This window comes from Salvelinus fontinalis, chromosome 15 (assembly GCF_029448725.1).
Source record: "Salvelinus fontinalis isolate EN_2023a chromosome 15, ASM2944872v1, whole genome shotgun sequence".
Lineage (NCBI taxonomy): Eukaryota > Metazoa > Chordata > Actinopteri > Salmoniformes > Salmonidae > Salvelinus > Salvelinus fontinalis.
The window spans coordinates 14,284,799-14,304,642 of record NC_074679.1 but is presented as its reverse complement, the minus strand read 5'-3'; the positions used below and the strand labels follow the sequence as shown (position 1 = coordinate 14,304,642).

The 19,844-nt window shown below is 41.1% G+C and overlaps 1 protein-coding gene across 3 annotated transcripts in view; it reads left to right on the top strand.

Moving 5' to 3' along the window:
* LOC129811455 (uncharacterized) overlaps positions 1 to 19,502 on the top strand; it is a 22,715-nt gene extending 3,213 nt beyond the window's left edge. The window contains exons 2-9 of one of the 3 annotated variants that reach the window (XR_008752885.1): positions 11,083 to 11,784; positions 13,870 to 13,962; positions 14,127 to 14,259; positions 15,305 to 15,407; positions 17,173 to 17,237; positions 17,328 to 17,347; positions 17,453 to 18,043; positions 18,490 to 19,502. Coding sequence is in view for 1 of the 3 variants with exons in the window: in XM_055862766.1 (XP_055718741.1) it covers positions 11,083 to 11,784; positions 13,870 to 13,962; positions 14,127 to 14,259; positions 15,305 to 15,407; positions 17,173 to 17,237; positions 17,328 to 17,542; positions 17,980 to 18,005 (1,337 nt within the window). In the remaining 2 variants the exon portion in view is untranslated. Of the gene's footprint in view, positions 1 to 11,082; positions 11,785 to 13,869; positions 13,963 to 14,126; positions 14,260 to 15,304; positions 15,408 to 17,172; positions 17,238 to 17,327; positions 18,044 to 18,489 lie in introns of all 3 variants that reach the window. The other 2 variants (XM_055862766.1, XR_008752884.1) reach the window with 2 other exon arrangements.
* The last annotated feature ends 342 nt before the right edge of the window (positions 19,503 to 19,844 follow it).

The window sequence follows — 19,844 nt, the reverse complement described above, 5'->3', positions numbered from 1 at the left end:
GTTGTGTTTCCTAGGGATGGGGGAAAGGTGTGACACCACTCCGGCCCCCAAAAACTGGGCTGCATTCCATACACTTAAAAGACACACCCTCTCCCCTCAGCCTTCAAATTAAGTGGACACATCTGATGACATATCATGACGTCTGACGAGTTTACACTTGCAGGGCAAGGGGTGAGGGAGGAAGGAATTAATTTTAAATGGACCGCCCTTGCCTGGAAATTCATCACTCATTCGAACTGCAGCGATTGTGATTTCAGCCACCGGTATCTTGTGGGTGCTTTATATGCGCTACAGTCAATTATGAGTACATGTCTACTTATATTAACTACAGTACATGTAACATTTCCACACGCATATTATCTAGTAAGAAAACAATACCTTAACACTCAAAAGAGAGTGTTACGTGCATTATCACGTAGCACAGCGTGTACTTTGTTCTTGGGGATTTCAAACATGTGCTCAAATGTCATTGAAATGGCAGCAGCTGTCACGTTCCTGACCTGTTTTCTGTTAGTTTTTGTATGTGTTAGTTGGTCAGGACGTGAGTTTGGGTGGGCAGTCTATGTTTTCTGTTTCTATGTTGGTTAATGGGTACCTAATATGGCTCTCAATTAGAGGCAGGTGTTTTTCATTTCCTCTGATTGAGAATCATATTAAGGTAGGTGTTTTCACACTGTTTGTTGTGGGTGGTTGTCTCCTGTGTCAGTGTTTGTCGCACCATACGGGACTGTTCGGTTTGTTTGTACATCGTTCTTTTTGTGTAGTCTATTTTTCCCTGTTCGTGTGTTCTTCGTGTTTTATGTAAGTTCGTATAGTTCAGGTCTGTCTACACATTCGTTTTGTTATTTTGTTAGTTAATTCAAGTATAGTTCGTTTTCTGTCTTCGTTGTTTTGTCGTGTCTTAAATAAATCATGTCATTTCACAACGCTGCGCCTTGGTTCAATCCATGCTCATCCTCTTCGGATGAAGAGGAGGAGGACTACCGTTACAGCAGCGGTATGAGAACCAGCACATTCTTGAGCATGCAATATGGCTTTCCTTAGTACAAAATCCGGGTCGACCCACTGTGCTGTCAGACTCGGCATGCTCATGGGGCTGTCATCGCTGGTCCAAATGTCAGTCGTGAAGCTAATAGCAGTGATGCCCATAGCAAGTAGCTCATGGATGTGCTTTTCAACAATACTGTGTAACATCTGAAAAATAGCGCCTACTCGCTCAACCAGTCGGTGAAAATCCACGGCAGAGAAGGGTTGATTGTCAAGGCCGATGAATTAAATTATCTTGGCATTAATGGATTTCGCCTTTGAGTTGTCTACCTGAAATTTTCCTAATCTTTCAAATGAATGCTCGACTTGAACTTGTTTAGTTGTTGGAAGTGTGCACTTAGTTTTTTTTCTGCTTTTGTTCTAAGATGTCGCTCCTCAGGAAATAATAGCAGCACAAACGTTGCGTATGGCTTTTTTGTTATCTTCCTTTGAAACTTCAAAATATATCCACAGAGCAGACCTTGTGGTCTAGGTTAGGAATGCTGTGTTGCACGTGTAGCGCTGTATTTTACGTGGCATCATTACGTCATCTACCTACGTTATACAGGTATGCACGTCAGCTTTGACATCGGTTTTGCACATCAGCGTTAAACTATACCTAGAGCCGATGCCGATTTTGCTACCTATGTTCGGATTAGCCGTTGGAAGAAGTGGGAGGGAGAGAGGGAGAGTTGTAAGATATTGTTTTCTTACTCGATAATATGCTTGTGAAAATGTTACTTATATGTATAGTTTGTATATACTCTGTTACAGTTCCTTTGTGGCACTTTTTCTGTTAAATGAAATTGTCAGATAGCTAGCTATTTCTGCAAGTCAATTTGCTTTGGCTAGCAGCTTCTATGTTAGTTTCTGATTGGAATCTATACAGTCATTCTAACTAGCTATTTAGTCATATTTATGTGCTTTATATAGATTTGTTTTATTTAACCTTTATTTAACTAGGCAAGTCAGTAAAGAACAAATTCTTATTTACAATGACGGCCTATGTCACGCCCTGACCTTAGAGAGCCGTTTTATTTCTCTATTTGGTTAGGTCAGGGTGTGATGTGGGGTGGGCATTCTATGTTTTGTTTTCTATGTTTCTTTATTTCTATGTTTTGGCCGTGTATGGTTCTCAATCAGGGACAGCTGTCTATCGTTGTCTCTGATTGGGAATCATACTTAGTTAGCCCTTTTCCCCACCTGTGATAGTGGGTAGTTGACTTTTGTTAGTGGCACTATAGCCCTGCAAGCTTCACGGTTGTTTCTTCGTTTGTTGTTTTGTTGGCGACATTTTAAATAAAAGGAAAACGTACGCTCACCACGCTGCACTTTGGTCCACTTCTTTCGACGGACGTGACAGAACTACCCACCACCAAAGGACCAAGCAGCGTGGCCAGGAGGAGCAGGGATCCTGGGCCCGGGAGAAGAGATAATGGAGGACATCTTGGACATGGGAGGAGGTTATGGCAGGGGACAAGACCCTGCCATGGAAACAGGCTGAAGTAGCGAGGGAGGAGCGACTTCGCTACCAGGAGTCACGGCAACGGAGCAGGCATGAGAGGCAGCCCCCCATTTTTGGGGGGAGGGGGCACACGAGGAGATTGGCTGAGTCAGGTTGGAGACCTGAGCCAACTCCTCGTGCTTACCGTGGGGAGAAGCGTGGTACTGGTCAGGCACCGTGTTATGCGGTGGAGCGCCTTCACAGGGTCCTTTGCTGTTGTTCTGGGATTGATTTGCACTTTTTGCAACAAAGTACGATCATCAATAGGAGACAGAACACATCTCCTTCCTGAGCGGTGTGACGGCTGCGTGGTCCCATGGTGTTTATACTTGCGTACTATTGTCTGTACAGATGAACGTGGTACCTTCAGGCATTTGGAAATTGCTCCAAAGGATGAACCAGACTTGTGGAGGTCTACAATTTTTTTGTGTTGAGATTTTCCCATGATGTCAAGCAAAGAGGCACTGAGTTTGAAGGTAGGCCTTGAAATACATCCACAGGTACACCTCCAATTGACTCAAATGATGTCAATTAGCCTATTAGAAGCTTCTAAAGCCATGACATCTTTTTCTGGAATTTTCCACAGTCAACTTAGTGTATGTAATATTTTGACCGCTGGAATTGTGATACAGTGAATCATAAGTGAAATAATCTGTCTGTAAACAATTGTTGGTAAAATGACTTGTGTCATCTACAAAGTAGATGTCCTAACTGACTTGCCAAAACTATAGTTTGTTAACAAGACATTTGTGGAGTGGTTGAAAAACGAGTTTTAATTACTCCAACCTAAGTGTATGTTAACTTCCGACTTCAACTGTATATAGGGCAGCAGCCTCTAAGGTGCAGGGTTGCGTAACCGGGTGGAAGCCGGCTAGTGATGGCTATTTAACAGTCTGATTGCCTTAAGATAGAAGCTGTTTTTCAGTCTCTCGTCCCAGCTTTGATGCACCCATACTGACCTCGCCTTCTGGATGATAGTGGGGTGAACAGGCCATGGCTCGGGTGGTTGATGTCCTTGATGATCATTTTGGCCTTTCTGTGACATCGGGTGCTGTAGGTGTCCTGGAGAGCAAGTAGTTTACCCCCGGTGATGCGTTGGGCTAACCACAGCACCCTCTGGAGAACCCTGCCGTTGCGGGCGCTGCAGTTGATGTACCAGGTAGTGATACAGCACGACACGATGCTCTCAATTGTGCATCTGTAAAGGTCTGTGAGGGTTCTTGGGGCCAAGCCAAATTTCTTCAGCCTCCTCAGGTTGAAGATACGCTGTTGTGCCTTCTTCACCACACTGTCTGTGTAGGTGGACCATTTCAGATCGTCAGTGATGTGTACGCTGAGGAACTTGAACCTTCTCCACTGTGGTCCCGTCCATGTGGATAGGGACGTGCTCCCTCTGCTGTTTCCTGAAGTCCACGATCAGCTCCTTCGTTTTGTTGACGTTGAGTGAGAGGTTATTTTCCTGACACCACTCTCCCAGGGCCCTCACCTTCTCCCTGTAGGCCGTCTCATCATTGTTGGTAATCAGGCCTACTACTGTTGTCGTCTGCAAACTTGATGATTGATTTGGAGGCGTGTGTGGCCACATAGTCACGTGTTAACTGGAAGTACAGGAGGGGCTGAGCACACACCCTTGCGGGCACCTGTGTTGAGGATCAGCGAAGTGGAGGTGTTGTTTCCTACCTTCACCAACTGGGAGTGACTTGTCAGGAAGTCCAGGACCCAGTTGCACATCCCGGGGTTCAGACCCAGGGCACCGAGCTTAATGATGAGCTTGGAGGGTTTTATGTTGTTGAATGCTGAGCTATAGTCACTGAAAAGCATTCTTACATAGGTATTCCTCTTGTTCAGATGAAATAGGGCAGTGTGCAGTGCCATGGCGATTTTATCGTCTGTGGATCTATTGGGGTAGTAGGCAAATTGAAGAGGGTCGAGAGTGTCAGGTAAGGTAGAGGTAATTGAAAATACAATCAGAAATACTGTTCGAATGTTTTGAAATTGACTGCCATAGCCCCAATTAAAAAAGTAAACATTGGCTGTTAATTTTTTTTAAATCCACATGTTTGGGGTCACGAGAATTTTCAGATATCTAAATGGGGTTGTGGGCCAAAGTGTTTTGTGATGAACGCTGTATGATTTAATTGTGCTTCAGCTTATTTAAAGCTTTTTGTATTCTATAATGACAGGTGCATACACCCATCTCTCAGAGCTGAGGATTGTGCTGCTGGGATACAGAGTAGCTGGGAAGACTTCATCAGGAAACACCATCCTGGGCAGAGAGGAGTTTGACCTGAGGACAGCTGTTCAGTGTGTGAAGAGACAGCGAGAAGTAGCAGGGAGGCATGTCACTGTGGTCGACACTCCAGGCTGGTGGGCTAATCACCCCTTAGAGAAAACTCATGAGCTGCTTAAACAGGAGATTGTACTCAGTGTGTCTCTGTGTCCCCCAGGACCCCATACTTTCCTCCTTGTCATAGATGTGGATGACTCATTCACTGAGGAATACAGAAGAGCAGTAGAGGAACACCTGGAGCTTCTCAGTGAGAAAGTCTGGAGTCACACTATAGTGCTGTTCACCCATGGAGACTTTCTAGGAGACACAACCATTGATCAGCACATTGAGAGACAAGGGAAGGCCCTCCAGTGGCGTGTTGAGAAATGTGGAAACAGGTATCACGTCTTCAACAATAAAAACAGGGGTGATGGCACGCAGATCACAGAGCTGCTGAATAACATAGAGGAGACGGTGGCAGGAAACAGAGGAGGACATTATGAGATAAATGGAGAGATACTACTGGAGATAGAAGAGAAAAGGTAGGCAGAGGAAGAGAGAGCAAAACAGAGACTGATGAAGGTTCAGGAACAGAGAAAGACCCTCAGATCGCTAATGGGTGAGATTATTAAATTTTTTATAATTTTTTGTCTCTGCTCAGGGTCTTTGAATTATTCAACGGATGGCATCTGGTATACACCAGGTACAGTGACCTAAGTTATAATACAGTATGTTGTTACTAAAGCTACAAAACATAGATTTATTGAATAACATGTTATAAGACTGTCATTTGATGAAGTTGTTTGTTGGTTAGTTTGGTTGGTTCTTGGTTAGTTAGGTTGGCTTTGTGCATGCTACCTGTGCTGTGAAAAATGTCTGTCCTTTTTTGTATTTGGTGGTGAGCTAACATAAATATACGTGCTGTTTTCGCTGTAAAACATTTAAAAAATCGGACATGTTGGCTAGATTCACAAGATGTGTACCTTTCATTTGCTGTATTGGACTTGTTAATGTGTGAAAGTTAAATATTTCTAAAAAATATATTTTGAATTTCGCGCCCTGCACTTGAAGTGGCTGTTGTCATATTGTGGCCGGCCTCGGGCTTGCAGCCAGAAGAAGTTAATGCAACCGATGTGTTAGATTTTTAAAAATAACTTTAGTACGACATACAGCTTCCGTTATTGCGAGACAGCGCCCGCTAAAAGGGCGGAGAATAGGACTAAACATTTCACACAAAAATACGAAATAACATCATAAATTGTTCTTAATTTTGCTGAGCTTCCATCAGAATCTTGTACAAGGAGTCCTTGGTCTAGAATAAATCGTTGTTTGGTTTTAGAATGTCCTCTTCTCCTGTCGAATTAGCAACCTTAGCTAGCCAAGTGGAGCGAACATGTCCATCTTCTCTTGACGCAAACAACGGAAAACTCCAAAAGTCCCGATAAACGTTGAATAATCTGATAAAACTCGGTTGAAAAAACATACTTTACGATGATATTATCACATGTATCAAATAAAATCAGAGCCGGAGAGATTAGCCGTGTATACCGAATGATTTTTCAGAAGGCAATCTGGAGTTCCTTCTCGTGCCTTCGAAGACAATGACATTTCCAGACCTGTCACTCCAAAAGCTATTGTTCGACCTCAGATCAAGCTAGACACCCCATTACACCTCCCACTGCCTGTTGACATCTAGTGGAAGGCGTATGAAGTGCATGCATATCGATAGATATAAGCCAGTTGAATAGGCAGGCCCTGGAACAGAGCCTCGATTTCAGATTTTTCACTTCCTGTCTGGAAGTTTGCTGCAAAATGAGTTCTGTTTTACTCACAGATATAATTCAAACAGTTTTAGAAACTTGAGAGTGTTTTCTATCCAATAGAAACAATAATATGCATATTGTACGATCTAGAACAGAGTACAAGGCCGTTTCATTTGGGCACGATTTATTCCCAAAGTAAAAATAGCGCCCCCTACACACTAACAGGTTTTAAGCCACTGCTCTACTATCACATATCTACAATACAAAATCCATGTGTACGTGTGTGTAGAGTGCATGCCTTATCATGTGTAAGTGCAGTCAAAAACTTGTGTTTTATATATTTAAGCTGATCAATTTCAGCCTTTTATTCTTTATTTCTTTTGCCTGTTTTGGTGGGATGGAGTTTTGGCCTGCCTGGCGACATCACCAGGCGATATAAGTTAATAGACCAATAACAAAGAGCGTTTCAAACCTCTCTGCCAATAACAACTAGTTTTCAGGTTACATATCCCTCCCACCAAACAATGTTACGATGAACTGACACCATAAGCTTTCGTAAGATAGTTACAAATCTACAACGTCAAAGACCCATTTTGGTTGGTACAATGTAAGTTGAACAGACTAAATTACTTGGTGTTACCTTAGATTGTTTTGACCATGGGATGGAGTTTTTGTTTTGACCATGACAGTTTACAATCTAAGGTAACACCAAGTAATTTAGTCTGCTCAACTTGTTCAACAGCCACACCATTCATTACCAGATTCAGCTAAGGTCTAGCAGTTAGGTACTGATTTGTACCAAATAAAATGCTCGTAGTTTTAGAGATGTTCACGACCAGTTTATTACCGGCCGCCCATTCCAAAACAGACTGCAACTCTTTGTTAAGAGTTTCAGCGGCTTCATTAGCTGTGGTAGCTGATGCGTATATGGTTGAATCATCAGCATACTTGGACACGTGCTTTGCTTAATGCCAGTGGCTTGTCATTGGTAAAAATAGAAAAGAGTAAAGGGCCTAGAGACCTGCCCTGCGGTACACCTCATTTTACATGTTTGACATCAGAGAATCTTCCATCAAATCCAAACAACCACTTATTGAGGGCCATTTTCAAGACAAGACATGTTACATTATATAAACAAACGTTACCTTGTGGTCTCTCGTGTAGTCATTGGGACCCAGTGTGTTGTAAACCACAGTGCTCTCTCCCTCATCCCTCTGAAATGAAAAACACAACTGTTTAATAGTCCTGTATTACATGCTTCCATAGTTAATTAAATAATTAATCCAATAGTCAATAAGTGTGAATAGCAGTGTTGCCACTCTGTGGATTATGTCTTGGGCAGTTTGAGAGATGAGCGATCCTTATTTAAAGTGATGGCGCTGTCCCTACAACCAGCCTGGTGATTAGGGATGGACCTGTCCAAGTTTGGGGAGGAAGGGGGGTTAGCTGGGGGTTAGAGGAGGAAGAGGGGCTACTGACTAAACTGAGGGTTTCGCAAGTTCGATAGGCCGACTTCAACTGAATCCCTAATCTGAGTTAATGCAGTTATTAAATAAAATCAAATGATTTGCTTGCTCAATGTATTAGCTCAGTTTGGGAAGGAAACATGGTGGCAGGTTTAAGAGTGATACCAATGAAATAATAAACATTATCTAAAGAACCACACAGACACACATTCCCAGAAAGTTTCTCCTCCACATGTTTGTGCACAGTTCAATAAAAAACTTACAAGACAGAATATTGCATTGAAAATCAGAGCAAGCTACTGTTAGATAGTTAGCTACATACTGTACTCATTTACTAGGTTCCCTCCTACATCCTTCCATCAACCCAAGGTAGATGGTTCTTGCAAAAAAGAAAATTGAAAATTGATAAAGGCAGTTGAGAATTGGACTACCTACTGTAACAAGATGTATTTCTCCATGGAGTGCACAGGCAGTATGGTTGCTGTCCTTTCAGCACTACGAGCCTGTCACGTTTGATGTGACACTGTTGTTGTTAATAATGTGATAGTGGTGTTAGGCTACCATAGGTCGTGTAAACAGTGTGTTTTTTGTTTTGCTGGTCACATTTTGTGTCCATGCCGGCGTGGAAGTATATGTGTGTAATAGGACTGTTCCTTCTCACTTCATCTGACCTGACCTCGGGACGAATTCCTCGCTCCTCCCTATCCATGACTGGCCTACCTTATCAGTGACTGAAACCAGACTGTTGCCCTTTGCCTCCCTCCTTAGGATCCATGAGATTTAACAATAACATTTTTGACAGAATGTAAACTTCCTGCACTCCCCCTTGTCTCTCAGTAACTTTCAACACACCTTGTTCTTATCCGCCCTCCATTGACCCCAACATTTACATTCCTTATACATGTAAAGTAATCAATAAGTTCTGGTATGGTAACACGAATAAGTATATTTCAAGCTAGAATCCAACAATAGTGGAGAGAAAAAAATATCCTATCAGGATTTTTTGTTGTTGGTTTCTGGGTAGAAAAATCTAGCTAGCACAGCCAGCCATTGGCTACGCATTCAGAAGCTGGACAGAAGGCCTATGTCATAGAGCTCGCCAGTTTGTAGTCCTAATACCCGGATATTAGTTACCTCTGGTTCGTTCATCCATTTCTATGGTGAAAATGACTGGGAAAAGAATAGGGTTTTGGGATAAACCCGAAACTAAGATTAACACGGATTTAGGAGATCTTATAAATTGTGTTCTATGAGATAATATCAGTCAGTTACATGACCTTTATAAATTATGAAGCCTTTATGTGCTTTTTAAAACTATATAAATGCTTCAAAATTCACAAAATGTGACGTTAGCTGATGAAGATTAACTCATCGAACAAAACGTATAAGATCTCCTAAGCCTGTGTTAACCACAGATCTTACTTTCAGCATTCATCGGAAAACCCTATAAAAATTAATTAAAAAAAAACATTAATTTGGCCATAGGCTATGTCCAATGAACCATGTTTAAAATGTTAGCCTTCTAAATGAGAACTGTTTTGCATATAAAGTCTTAACTAGTCAGTGACCACACCCACGTGAGCGCAGACATTATGTCGGTGTCATGGAATGCCCCCTTTTCCCAGAGTGCACAAACCCCACTTGTAGCGAAATTAACATTAGACCAGCGGGACCGACAGCGTGAGCTGGAAGGTACGAAATGGTTAGACACTCCGAAACTTTCAACAGAGAAGAAAATCTCTATAGACCAGAGAGCATGGAGCTGTAGCTACATGTTGAAATGATTGCCAATTTAAATGGCTACCACTCTACAGACCAGTTACGTGCAGCGCCAGCTGAATACATTACAAATGGTTAAGAAATCTACAAAACTAAAGACTACACATTCACAGTCTGCAGCTGTATATGTAAAATAGTCTAGGAAACTCGGCCGAAGACGAGAGAAAAACATTTCCCTATCAAACGACCATCCATTATAACAGACACTCCGAGAAATCTGAGAAGCTCCAGCTACAAAAGACATTGTGACTTCTGGGGAACACAACCAGAGACTTCTGATGAATTACTATCCACAGAAAATGGACCGGGCGATTTCAACAGAGAGAGACAACAAGCCATACAAGCGTAAATATGTAAATTGCAATTCTTATTGAATAAGAAGCCATTCATGTGCAAAGTATTAGCATTTCCATGAGCATAGTTATCAACTGTATGTAGTGGGTCCATTCTGTCTTTCACGCTCTTTATCTGTCCCCACCCCTTGCCATTGTCTACCAAGCCATCATAAAGGCAGATCAAGCAGATGACAATATATGATCAACATCAATTTGCTAGGGATATTAGATCCAACGTGGATCCAGGCACAACTATCTTCACCGGAGTAACGAATGAGACACCAAAATATTCTGGACATTCCTGGCTAACATCTTTTTGTCCAGCACTTGGACTGTTGTTGCATTGCATGCACTATCACAACAGCTGTCACCTGACTGTCATTCGAAAAATTCCTTCCTGGATCATATTATGATGTGTGAAAATATCACTGAGTAACTAATCAGCTGGACACCAGATCAGCATCCACATTAATGACAGTATCAATTTAGGTTTTAAGTATCAAAGTAAGGTGATTCTTTTGGTTAGAAGCATTCGATTTTGCAATCGCATACGTCATGTTTGATTGGTGTACCCATAAAAATTGTTTTCACCCCGTAATATAAGGAGACAAAAAATGTAGGTAGTTACACTGCATTTCTGAGATCTCTATACAAAAAAACTGTACACAAGCTATATCCAGGATCCTTACAAGGTTCAAGTCTAATTTAACTAATTATTGCTTAATATATGATATAACAACAACTTAAACTGCTATAAATGCAAGGACAGAAAAGTAATGTTTTATGAGACATGATTTTGGACAAATCCGTCAAGACAAAAACCATGATAAAGGGTTAAACATAGGTTTTAAATCAACTCGTAAATGTTATTGAACCCACTATGGTCCCTCATTATATCTTAATGTAATGACATTAATGTAATGACATCTCTCTCTGTCAGGTGACTCCCTCCATCTCTCAGAGTTAAGGATTGTACTGCTGGGGTACAGAGGAGGCTCTGGGAAGAGTTCAGCAGGAAACACCATACTGGGCAGAGAGGCGTTTGACCTGAAGACAACTGCTCAGTGTGTAAAGAGACTGGGAGAAGTAGCAGGGAGGCAGGTCACTGTCGTCGACACTCCTGGCTGGTGGAACAATCTTCCTGTAGAATACACTCCTGAGCTGGTTAAACAGGAGATTTTGCTCAGTGTGTCTGTGTGTCCCCCAGGACCCCACACTCTCTTCCTGGTCATTCGGGTGGACGTTTCGTTCAAAGAAGAAGAGACAAATGCTGCAGAGGACCACCTGGAGCTTCTCAGTGAGAGAGTCTGGAGTCACACTATAGTGCTGTTCACCCATGGGGACTGTCTGGGAGAAAAAACCATTGAGCAGCATATTCAGAGAGAAGGGAAGGCCCTCCAGTGGCTTGTTGAGAAATGTGGGAACAGATTTCATGTCCTCAACAATAACAACAGTGGTGACGTCACTCAGGTCACAGAGCTGCTGGAGAAAATAGATGAGTTGGTGGCAGCCAACAGTGGAGATGTGTTTAACCCTGAAAGAGATTATAAAGAAGGAATGAATTGGATACCTGAGGAGATGTGGAAGAAACCATCTTTGCCATTAAAGGGAGCTCACAGCATATACCCTCTTCTTCTGAGTAGTAAGTATGGTACTCTGACAGTACCTTTAAATCTCAAGCGTGCTACAATGTTCTTGTTTGTCTACCCTCAATTTACAAAGGTTAGTTTACCAACTTAGAGGTGCACATATGTTTACAAAAAATATACAAAAAAAATCAAGATTCCAGTCACACTGGAAAAATAAATAACATTTAAACAAAATAAGACAAAATAAATGCTACAGTCCACTTTCCTTCTGTTATTAACATTATTCATAAACCTAAACCAAACACCATCATAGTGTAGATATCAGTATTGCTTATTTCTTTAGTCTAAAACGTTGGGGGAGGTGGGCCGGGGCTGCTAACCTGACATATGGAATTGTTTTAAGATGGTCATACTATGGATCATTTAGCTATTTGATTTAGGATTTTAGGACCCCTTTAGGTATTAAAAAAAATCTCTATTAATTTTGGTTATAAAATATTGATTTTGGCCTTTACTACTAAAGCCCATAGAAACACATTGAAAAACACTTTCATACATGGCAGAAAGGACAGTAAAATAAGAAAATCATAAGAAACAAGATGTTGAAGTGTCTGTCCTAAATCTAGAAGATATAAAAAAACTCAAGAAATATATATTTAAAACAAATTGTACACATGTTTAACCCCTTTTTTTGGGTAGGCACAAAATTACCTTCATACTTCCATTCGTTTTTTTAAACGGGTACCGGTTACCTTCAGACAAGTCCCGTCACACTTGTGGGGGTCGTAGAGTAAAACAAAGAACACCATCATGTTTGGTAAAATCTCCCCTTTCCACAGTGGGGTCCCAGTTTGTAGCCCAAACGGTTTGGACACTACCAAACAGAAGTTGGCACATCAACGGTACTGACTTCAAATGATTCTCCTGATATTTGTGGGGATCCTAGAGCAAAACGGTTGGTAGGATGTCTCATGGTCTGACAAACACCACTCTAGCTCTGCCACCTTTCACCGCAGATGCGGAAGTGCCACACTGGCGGATGTAGTGGATTGAGACGCATCCAAAGCAAAACATATCTCTAGAGATACACTACCATTCAAAAGTTTGGGTTCACTTAGAAATGTCCTTGTTTTAGAAAGAAAGGCACATTTTTTTATGGAATATTTACATAGGCGTACAGAGGCCCATTATCAGCAACCATCACTCCTGTGTTCCAATGGCACGTTGTGTTAGCTAATCCAAGTTGATCATTTTAAAAGGCTAACTGATTATTAGAAAACCATTTTGCAATTATGTTAGCACAGCTGAAAACTGTTGTACTGATTCAAGAAGCAATAAAACTGGCCTTCTTTAGACTAGTTGAGTATCTGGAGCATCAGCATTTGTGGGTTCGATTACAGAAACTGCCAAGAAACTGAAGAACTCGTACAACGCTGTGTACTACTCCCTTCACAGAACAGCACAAACTGGCTCTAACCAGAATAGAAAGAGTAGTGGGAGACCCCGGTGCACAACTGAGCAAGAGGACAAGTACATTAGAGTGTCTAGTTTGAAAAACAGACGCCTCACAAGTCCTCAACTGGCAGCTTCATTAAATAGTACCCGCAAACACCAGTCTCAACGTCAACAGTGAAGAGGCGACTCCAGGATGCTGGCCTTCTAGGCAGAGTTCCTCTGTCCAGTGTCTGTGTTCTTTTGCCATCGTAATCTTTTCTTTTTATTGGCCAGTCTGAGATAGGGCTTTTTCTTTGCAACTCTGCCTAGAAGGCCAGCATCCCGGAGTCGCCTATTCACTGTTGACGTTGAGACTGGTGTTGACCCCAAACTTTTGAACGGTAGTGTATCTTGCTTAAACTGATGGATTTTGATGGTGATTTTTTTGTTATTTAACTTACATTGCACGATAACATTTAAGCAAAATTAAACAAAATGCTAGAGACCACTTTCCTTCTGTTATTAACATTATTCATGAAACTGAACCAACCACCATCATAGTGTAGATATCAGCATTGCTTATTTATTTCGAATCTAAGACATTGGGAGAGAGGAAATTGATGGGGATTTGTTTGTTATTAAGTAACTTAGCAATCGACTCTAGGAGGTTATCTACATGATGCAAGCATTGTTTTGTTCTACAGTGAGTGGAGGCAGCAGACCTGAGACTGGATATGATGGTTCAGAACAGATGTCTGGGTTTGGGTCTGTGGCTGAATCTCTGCTGAGGCTAGTGGGTAGGATGTTACGATTCTTCCCTGAGAATACAGTTACCAACATAAAAATAAAGTGTTGAATGCGTTTATCATTTTATCATTCACTAAGCAAGAAAAAGTAATGGATTGTAGAGTACTTAGGCCTAATCTAAGTATTATAGTTCTCTTGTTGTGATGTTGTCCAGTACCTGGAGATGACATATCTGATACCCAGTCTCTGAGAAGCTCTGTGTACAGCTCCCAGACATCAGAACCAGTATGTGAGCACAACTCTGGATCAAAGAGTTCTAGAGAAAAATTCAGCTTGAATTTCATGAGGTAGGCACTGTTGTCTGAGGCTCCGCTTCTCCCTCACAAAATGTTTTCTATAATAATCAGATCTACTGAGGATGTAACAAGCTGTACACATTCACACATTATTGACTAGTAGCATGTCAATGTACACTACCGGTGAGAAGTTTTAGAACACCTACTCATTCAAGGGTTTTTCTTTATTTTTACTATTTTCTACATTGTAGAATAATAGCAAAGACATAAACTATGAAATAACACATGAAATAACCAAAAAAGCATTAAACAAATCAAAATATATTTTATATTTGAGATTCTTCAAATAGCCACCCTTTGCCTTGATGACAGCTTTGCACACTCTTGGCATTCTCTCAACCAGCTTCATGAAGTAGTCACCTGGAATGCAATTCAATTAACAGGTTTGCCTTCTTAAGTTAATTTGTGGAATTTAGTTCCTTCTTGATGTATTTGAGCCTATCAGATGTGATGTGACAAGGTAAGGGGGGTATAGAGAAGAAAGCCCTATTTGATAAAAGACCAAGTCCATATTATGGCAAGAACAGCTCAAGTAAGCAAAGAGAAACGACAGTCCATCATTACTTTAAGACATGAAGGTCAGTCAATACGGAACATTTAAAGAACTTTGAAAGTTTCTTCAAGTGCAGTTGCAAAAACCATCAAGCGCTATGATGAAACTGGCCCTCTTGAGGACCGCCACAGGAAATAAAATATATTTTAATTTGCTTAACACTTTTTTGGTTACTACATGATTCCATATCAGTTATTTCATAGTTTTGATGTCTTCACTATTATTCGAAAATAGTATAAATAAATAAAAACTTTGGAATGAGAAGGTGTTCTAAAACTTTTGACCGGTAGTGAATATTAACAATAATGCTGAAAAATGTACTGAAGATGCAAGAGTGGGGAGGTTGACATCAAGGCTACTGTTGCATTAGCAGAAACCTTCAGAGCTTTCTTCATCTCTGTCAGTTTTCTATTGTAGCATGCAACAATGGATACACTCATTCTCTATCTCCCTGCCCTAACTAACCCTGTTCTCTGAATATAGTTTTGTACTCAGAAGAATGTTTTGTAGTCAGAAGAATCCATGCACCAGTGACACATCAAACCCTGAATCTGAACACAGCTCTACATCTACACCAGCGGAACATGTAAGTAGAGTTTATCATCATTGCCTCAGTGTTGCAGTTCAACTCTATTAAAAATTATCAATACTCACAGTTTGAGTATTGTAGGACAGTCAGTATTTTAAAGTACTTAAATGTTTTCACTCCTCAAATGTTGTGTAATGTCGAGTTTGTATCCCTCAGTTGTGTAGAATAGATGCAGCTATATGCCTCAATAATTAATAATAATAAAATAAGCCACTGTCTTAATTAATAATTATAGATGTCGATTCCTTTCATATGGTATTCAGGCATGTAGCTGGATCTGCTCAAGTCAATTTATTTTTTCAATGTTTTTATTTAACCCTAACCCGGACGACGCTATGGGACTATGGGACTCCCAATCACGGCCGGTTGTGATACAGCCTGCAAACGAACCAGGGTCTGTAGTGACACCTCGAGCACTGAGATACAGTGCCTTAGACCGCTGCGCCAGTCGGGAGCACTTACAACTATCATCATGTTAACATTAGACCACGTTTCAGGTCCTGAGCGCCACTCGGGACCACTCACAACTATCATCATGTTAACATTAGACCACGTTTCAGGTCCTGAGCGCCACTCGGGACCACTCACAACTATCATCATGTTAACATTAGACCACGTTTCAGGTCCTGAGCGCCACTCGGGACCACTCACAACTATCATCATGTTAACATTAGACCACGTTTCAGGTCCTGAGCGCCACTCGGGACCACTCACAACTATCATCATGTTAACATTAGACCACGTTTCAGGTCCTGAGCGCCACTCGGGACCACTCACAACTATCATCATGTTAACATTAGACCACGTTTCAGGTCCTGAGCATCACTCGGGACCACTCACAACTATCATCATGTTAACATTAGACCACGTTTCAGGTCCTGAGCGCCACTCGGGACCACTCACAACTATCATCATGTTAACATTAGACCACGTTTCAGGTCCTGAGCACCACTCGGGACCACTCACAACTATCATCATGTTGACATTAGACCACGTTTCAGGTCCTGAGCGCCACTCGGGACGACTCACAACTATCATCATGTTAACATTAGACCACGTTTCAGGTCCTGAGCGCCACTCGGGACCACTCACAACTATCATCATGTTGACATTAGACCACGTTTCAGGTCCTGAGCGCCACTCGGGACGACTCACAACTATCATCATGTTAACATTAGACCACGTTTCAGGTCCTGAGCACCACTCGGGACCACTCACAACTATCATCATGTTGACATTAGACCAAGTTTCAGATCTTGAAATATCGGACAAACATTTTGTAGTGAACTATCACTTTACAGGGTTAATCTGCAGATGCTACAGTACATAGATTTTTTTTACATACTATAAATGAATGATATGTAACCATTGTGTCTTAACGAATATAACTTAGAAATGCCTCATGAGCTCAGATCAACTGTAATACTCCATCAGAACCCAAAATATAAGCTTGTTTTACTCCAATGTTTATAAACAAAATAAATGTTAACAAACACTGTAAAGCCTCAAAGCATGGTTGAAACAATCATTTTGATATCATGGATGGTCAGTCCTTGCATCCATAGCTCTGTCTATGAATTAACGAGTGGTTACATTTCTCCAGCCTCATCTCTTAGCTTTTTTACCGAAACAGTGGTGGGGAAAGAGATTTGTTATTATTTCAACTGCAGATTGCGCCTTTAAGAGGGCTGCAGGGCAGATCGAAGGTTGTCTAGTTGTTTCTATAAGACTGCTGATTTGGTGCTTTCAATCTGCATTTCAGACACTTGCTGTTGTGACAAAATTAACACCTGAAACATTCACAGGATTTACAGAAACATCATGCAGGTAACAATGTATTGCTGATAACATTTAATACATCTGATTCAGAGAATTTGTGTTAATTATTGTAACTAATAATTGTCCTGTGTGCTCCAGGCTCCAGTGCTCCCATGCAGGTCTGTTCCAGTGCAGTTTGACAGGGCTAGTGTTTCTGATGAAGGGGGAGGGGGAAGTGCTGTACAGAACTGTCCAATGGGATGAGAATCTCCTGCACTCCACAGGCCAGACTCCTGCAGGACCGCTGTTCAGTATTGAGTGTCATCAGGGGTCTATCTGTCAGCTACATCTCCCACACTGTGAGATTCTCTCTGGTGAGTTACACACCACTCACAGCTATCATCAAGATGACCAATACAACAGCCAAATGACAGTGGATGAGTAAGATATATTTGTTTTGCAGGAGAGGGTCTTGATTCCCTGTCTGTGGCCCATGTTACTGGTGACAGTGTGGAGGTTTTACCACCACTGAGGGCGACTGACACACACGTAGTGGTGAACATCACAGACCTCTCCTTTAAGGGGCCTGGTCAGAATGTTTAGACCCTTCCTCTCCAATCATTCGGCCATCCTCAGTCAGCTCTGAATGTAATCGTCCTGCCATCAAATGTGCCCCTCAATGGGGTACAGACCAAATCCATGCGCTAACCAGAACATGTCTTGTCATGTATTTTAGAACGGTTGTGCTTACCTAAAGAAGTCTGCAAAAATAACGAAATGTTTATTTTTTTTATACGTGACCTTCCTTTAGGCAGGAAATGGCCTGATAGGGGCTGATGGAGATGAGGTGTGGGCAGGACGTGTCCTTCTGCAAGGTAAAACCATACAATTATTCTATCATTTCACTCAGGCGGTAGTAGGTAACCTCCATTACAAATAAATAAATGTGCCAATGAATGCCCAACTGAATATGGTTGAGGTATCTAATATCTGAATGAATCCCTGATTAATTGGGAAGGATGCATACCAGCAGGGTTTTGGACCTCAACGCCTGTATTTGAGCAGAGGGTCTCTAAATTTAACCAGCCACCATTCCGACCTTACTCTGGCCTTACAGTGTCTGTAATGTGAATTAGCTGGTGGTGCGATTGTAGAAGGGTTCAGCTGCTGCACCCCTAATGTAAATACTGGTTTGGCACAGCGTATATTCAGACCTAGGTCAAACACATATGTGAAATACTTGAGCTGTGCTTGATTTAGTTTGCGTAGCTAACTATATTATACACAGTTGAATGTATTTTTTAACCCCCCCGACTTCCAGGTGCTGTGTTGATGGGAGGGGATCAGGCTGAGACCAATCAGATGATTTCAGCAGAAGATCTGCATTCTGTGAGGACTGATTTTGTAGATGGAGTGTCAATACCTGTGCTCGAAAGTCTATTGGACAGACTTCTGCAACGGAAAGTCTGCAGTAAACTTGAAATGGAGAAAGGGAAGGTGATTCTTGAGAGGGCAGTGAAGGCACGTGAAGTCATTGACAAGCCTGTCCAATAATGAAAATCCTTCTGGTTGAACTGGACCCCTTCTTTTGCCGAACGCTTGGTTTCCACTGAAACATGTTGGAGTATGAGTCATTGATGAGCATGGCCAATGATGTATGTTTTCAATGATACAATTGGTCTGTAGTTTGCATATTGAGTGAAATCTATTGCCAATTCACATTATTAACACTGCGTTTAACATTTAACAATGTTCCTTTTACAACGTTAAAATGTTCTAACGTGATAAGATGTTGAAACCAATGCAAAAACCTTTGTAAAGTGTGACCTGTAGATAAAACGAATGATTCACACCTACACATGATTTGGGATAGTGAGAAGAACAATGCAATCACATTGTCATTGTCATGTGTGCTGATATTAACTGACATGTCAATGTATTCTTTACCTGCACTAGCTGTCTATGTTAGAATATTAAGCTGTGAATAAGGCCCGTAGTCACATCATATTCTGTTTGACATGATAATCCCCTCCATGATTAGTTACGACGCGATTGATGTTTCATTCATTCATTTTTATTTTTTTATTTATTTTTATTTCACCTTTATTTAACCAGGTAAGCTAGTTGAGAACAAGTTCTCATTTACAACTGCGACCTGGCCAAGATAAAGCAAAGCAGTGCGACACAAACAACAACAAAGAGTTACACATGGAATAAACAAACATACAGTCAATAATACAATAGAAAAAAGTATATATTAATAATAGCTAATCTTTTTGATTGTGTATAGTATTTTAGTCAAATACAAAAATGAATTTATTTTTGTTAACATGATATGGTGCTTTATTTGAATTTGTATCAATGATATTTTCAATGATTAGATTGTCATCGATTGATCATCTCTTAATTAATTTCAGTATTTTTTTGTTGTTCAAAACTACAAAAAAGAGGATAAGATAAAACATTTCCTGAGGAGAAGCTTGAAAATAAGCTTCAATAAGCTTGAAAATAAGCGTATGAAAATAGGTGAAGAGAACATGGACATGTACAGGAGCTGAATGCATGTAGGTTTACTGTACATCAGTCCAAACCTAACCCAACTTTTTCTTCTTGTTGAATATCCTTTTATACAGATTATGCAATTACACCCCCTGGTGTCCATCATATGTTACTACT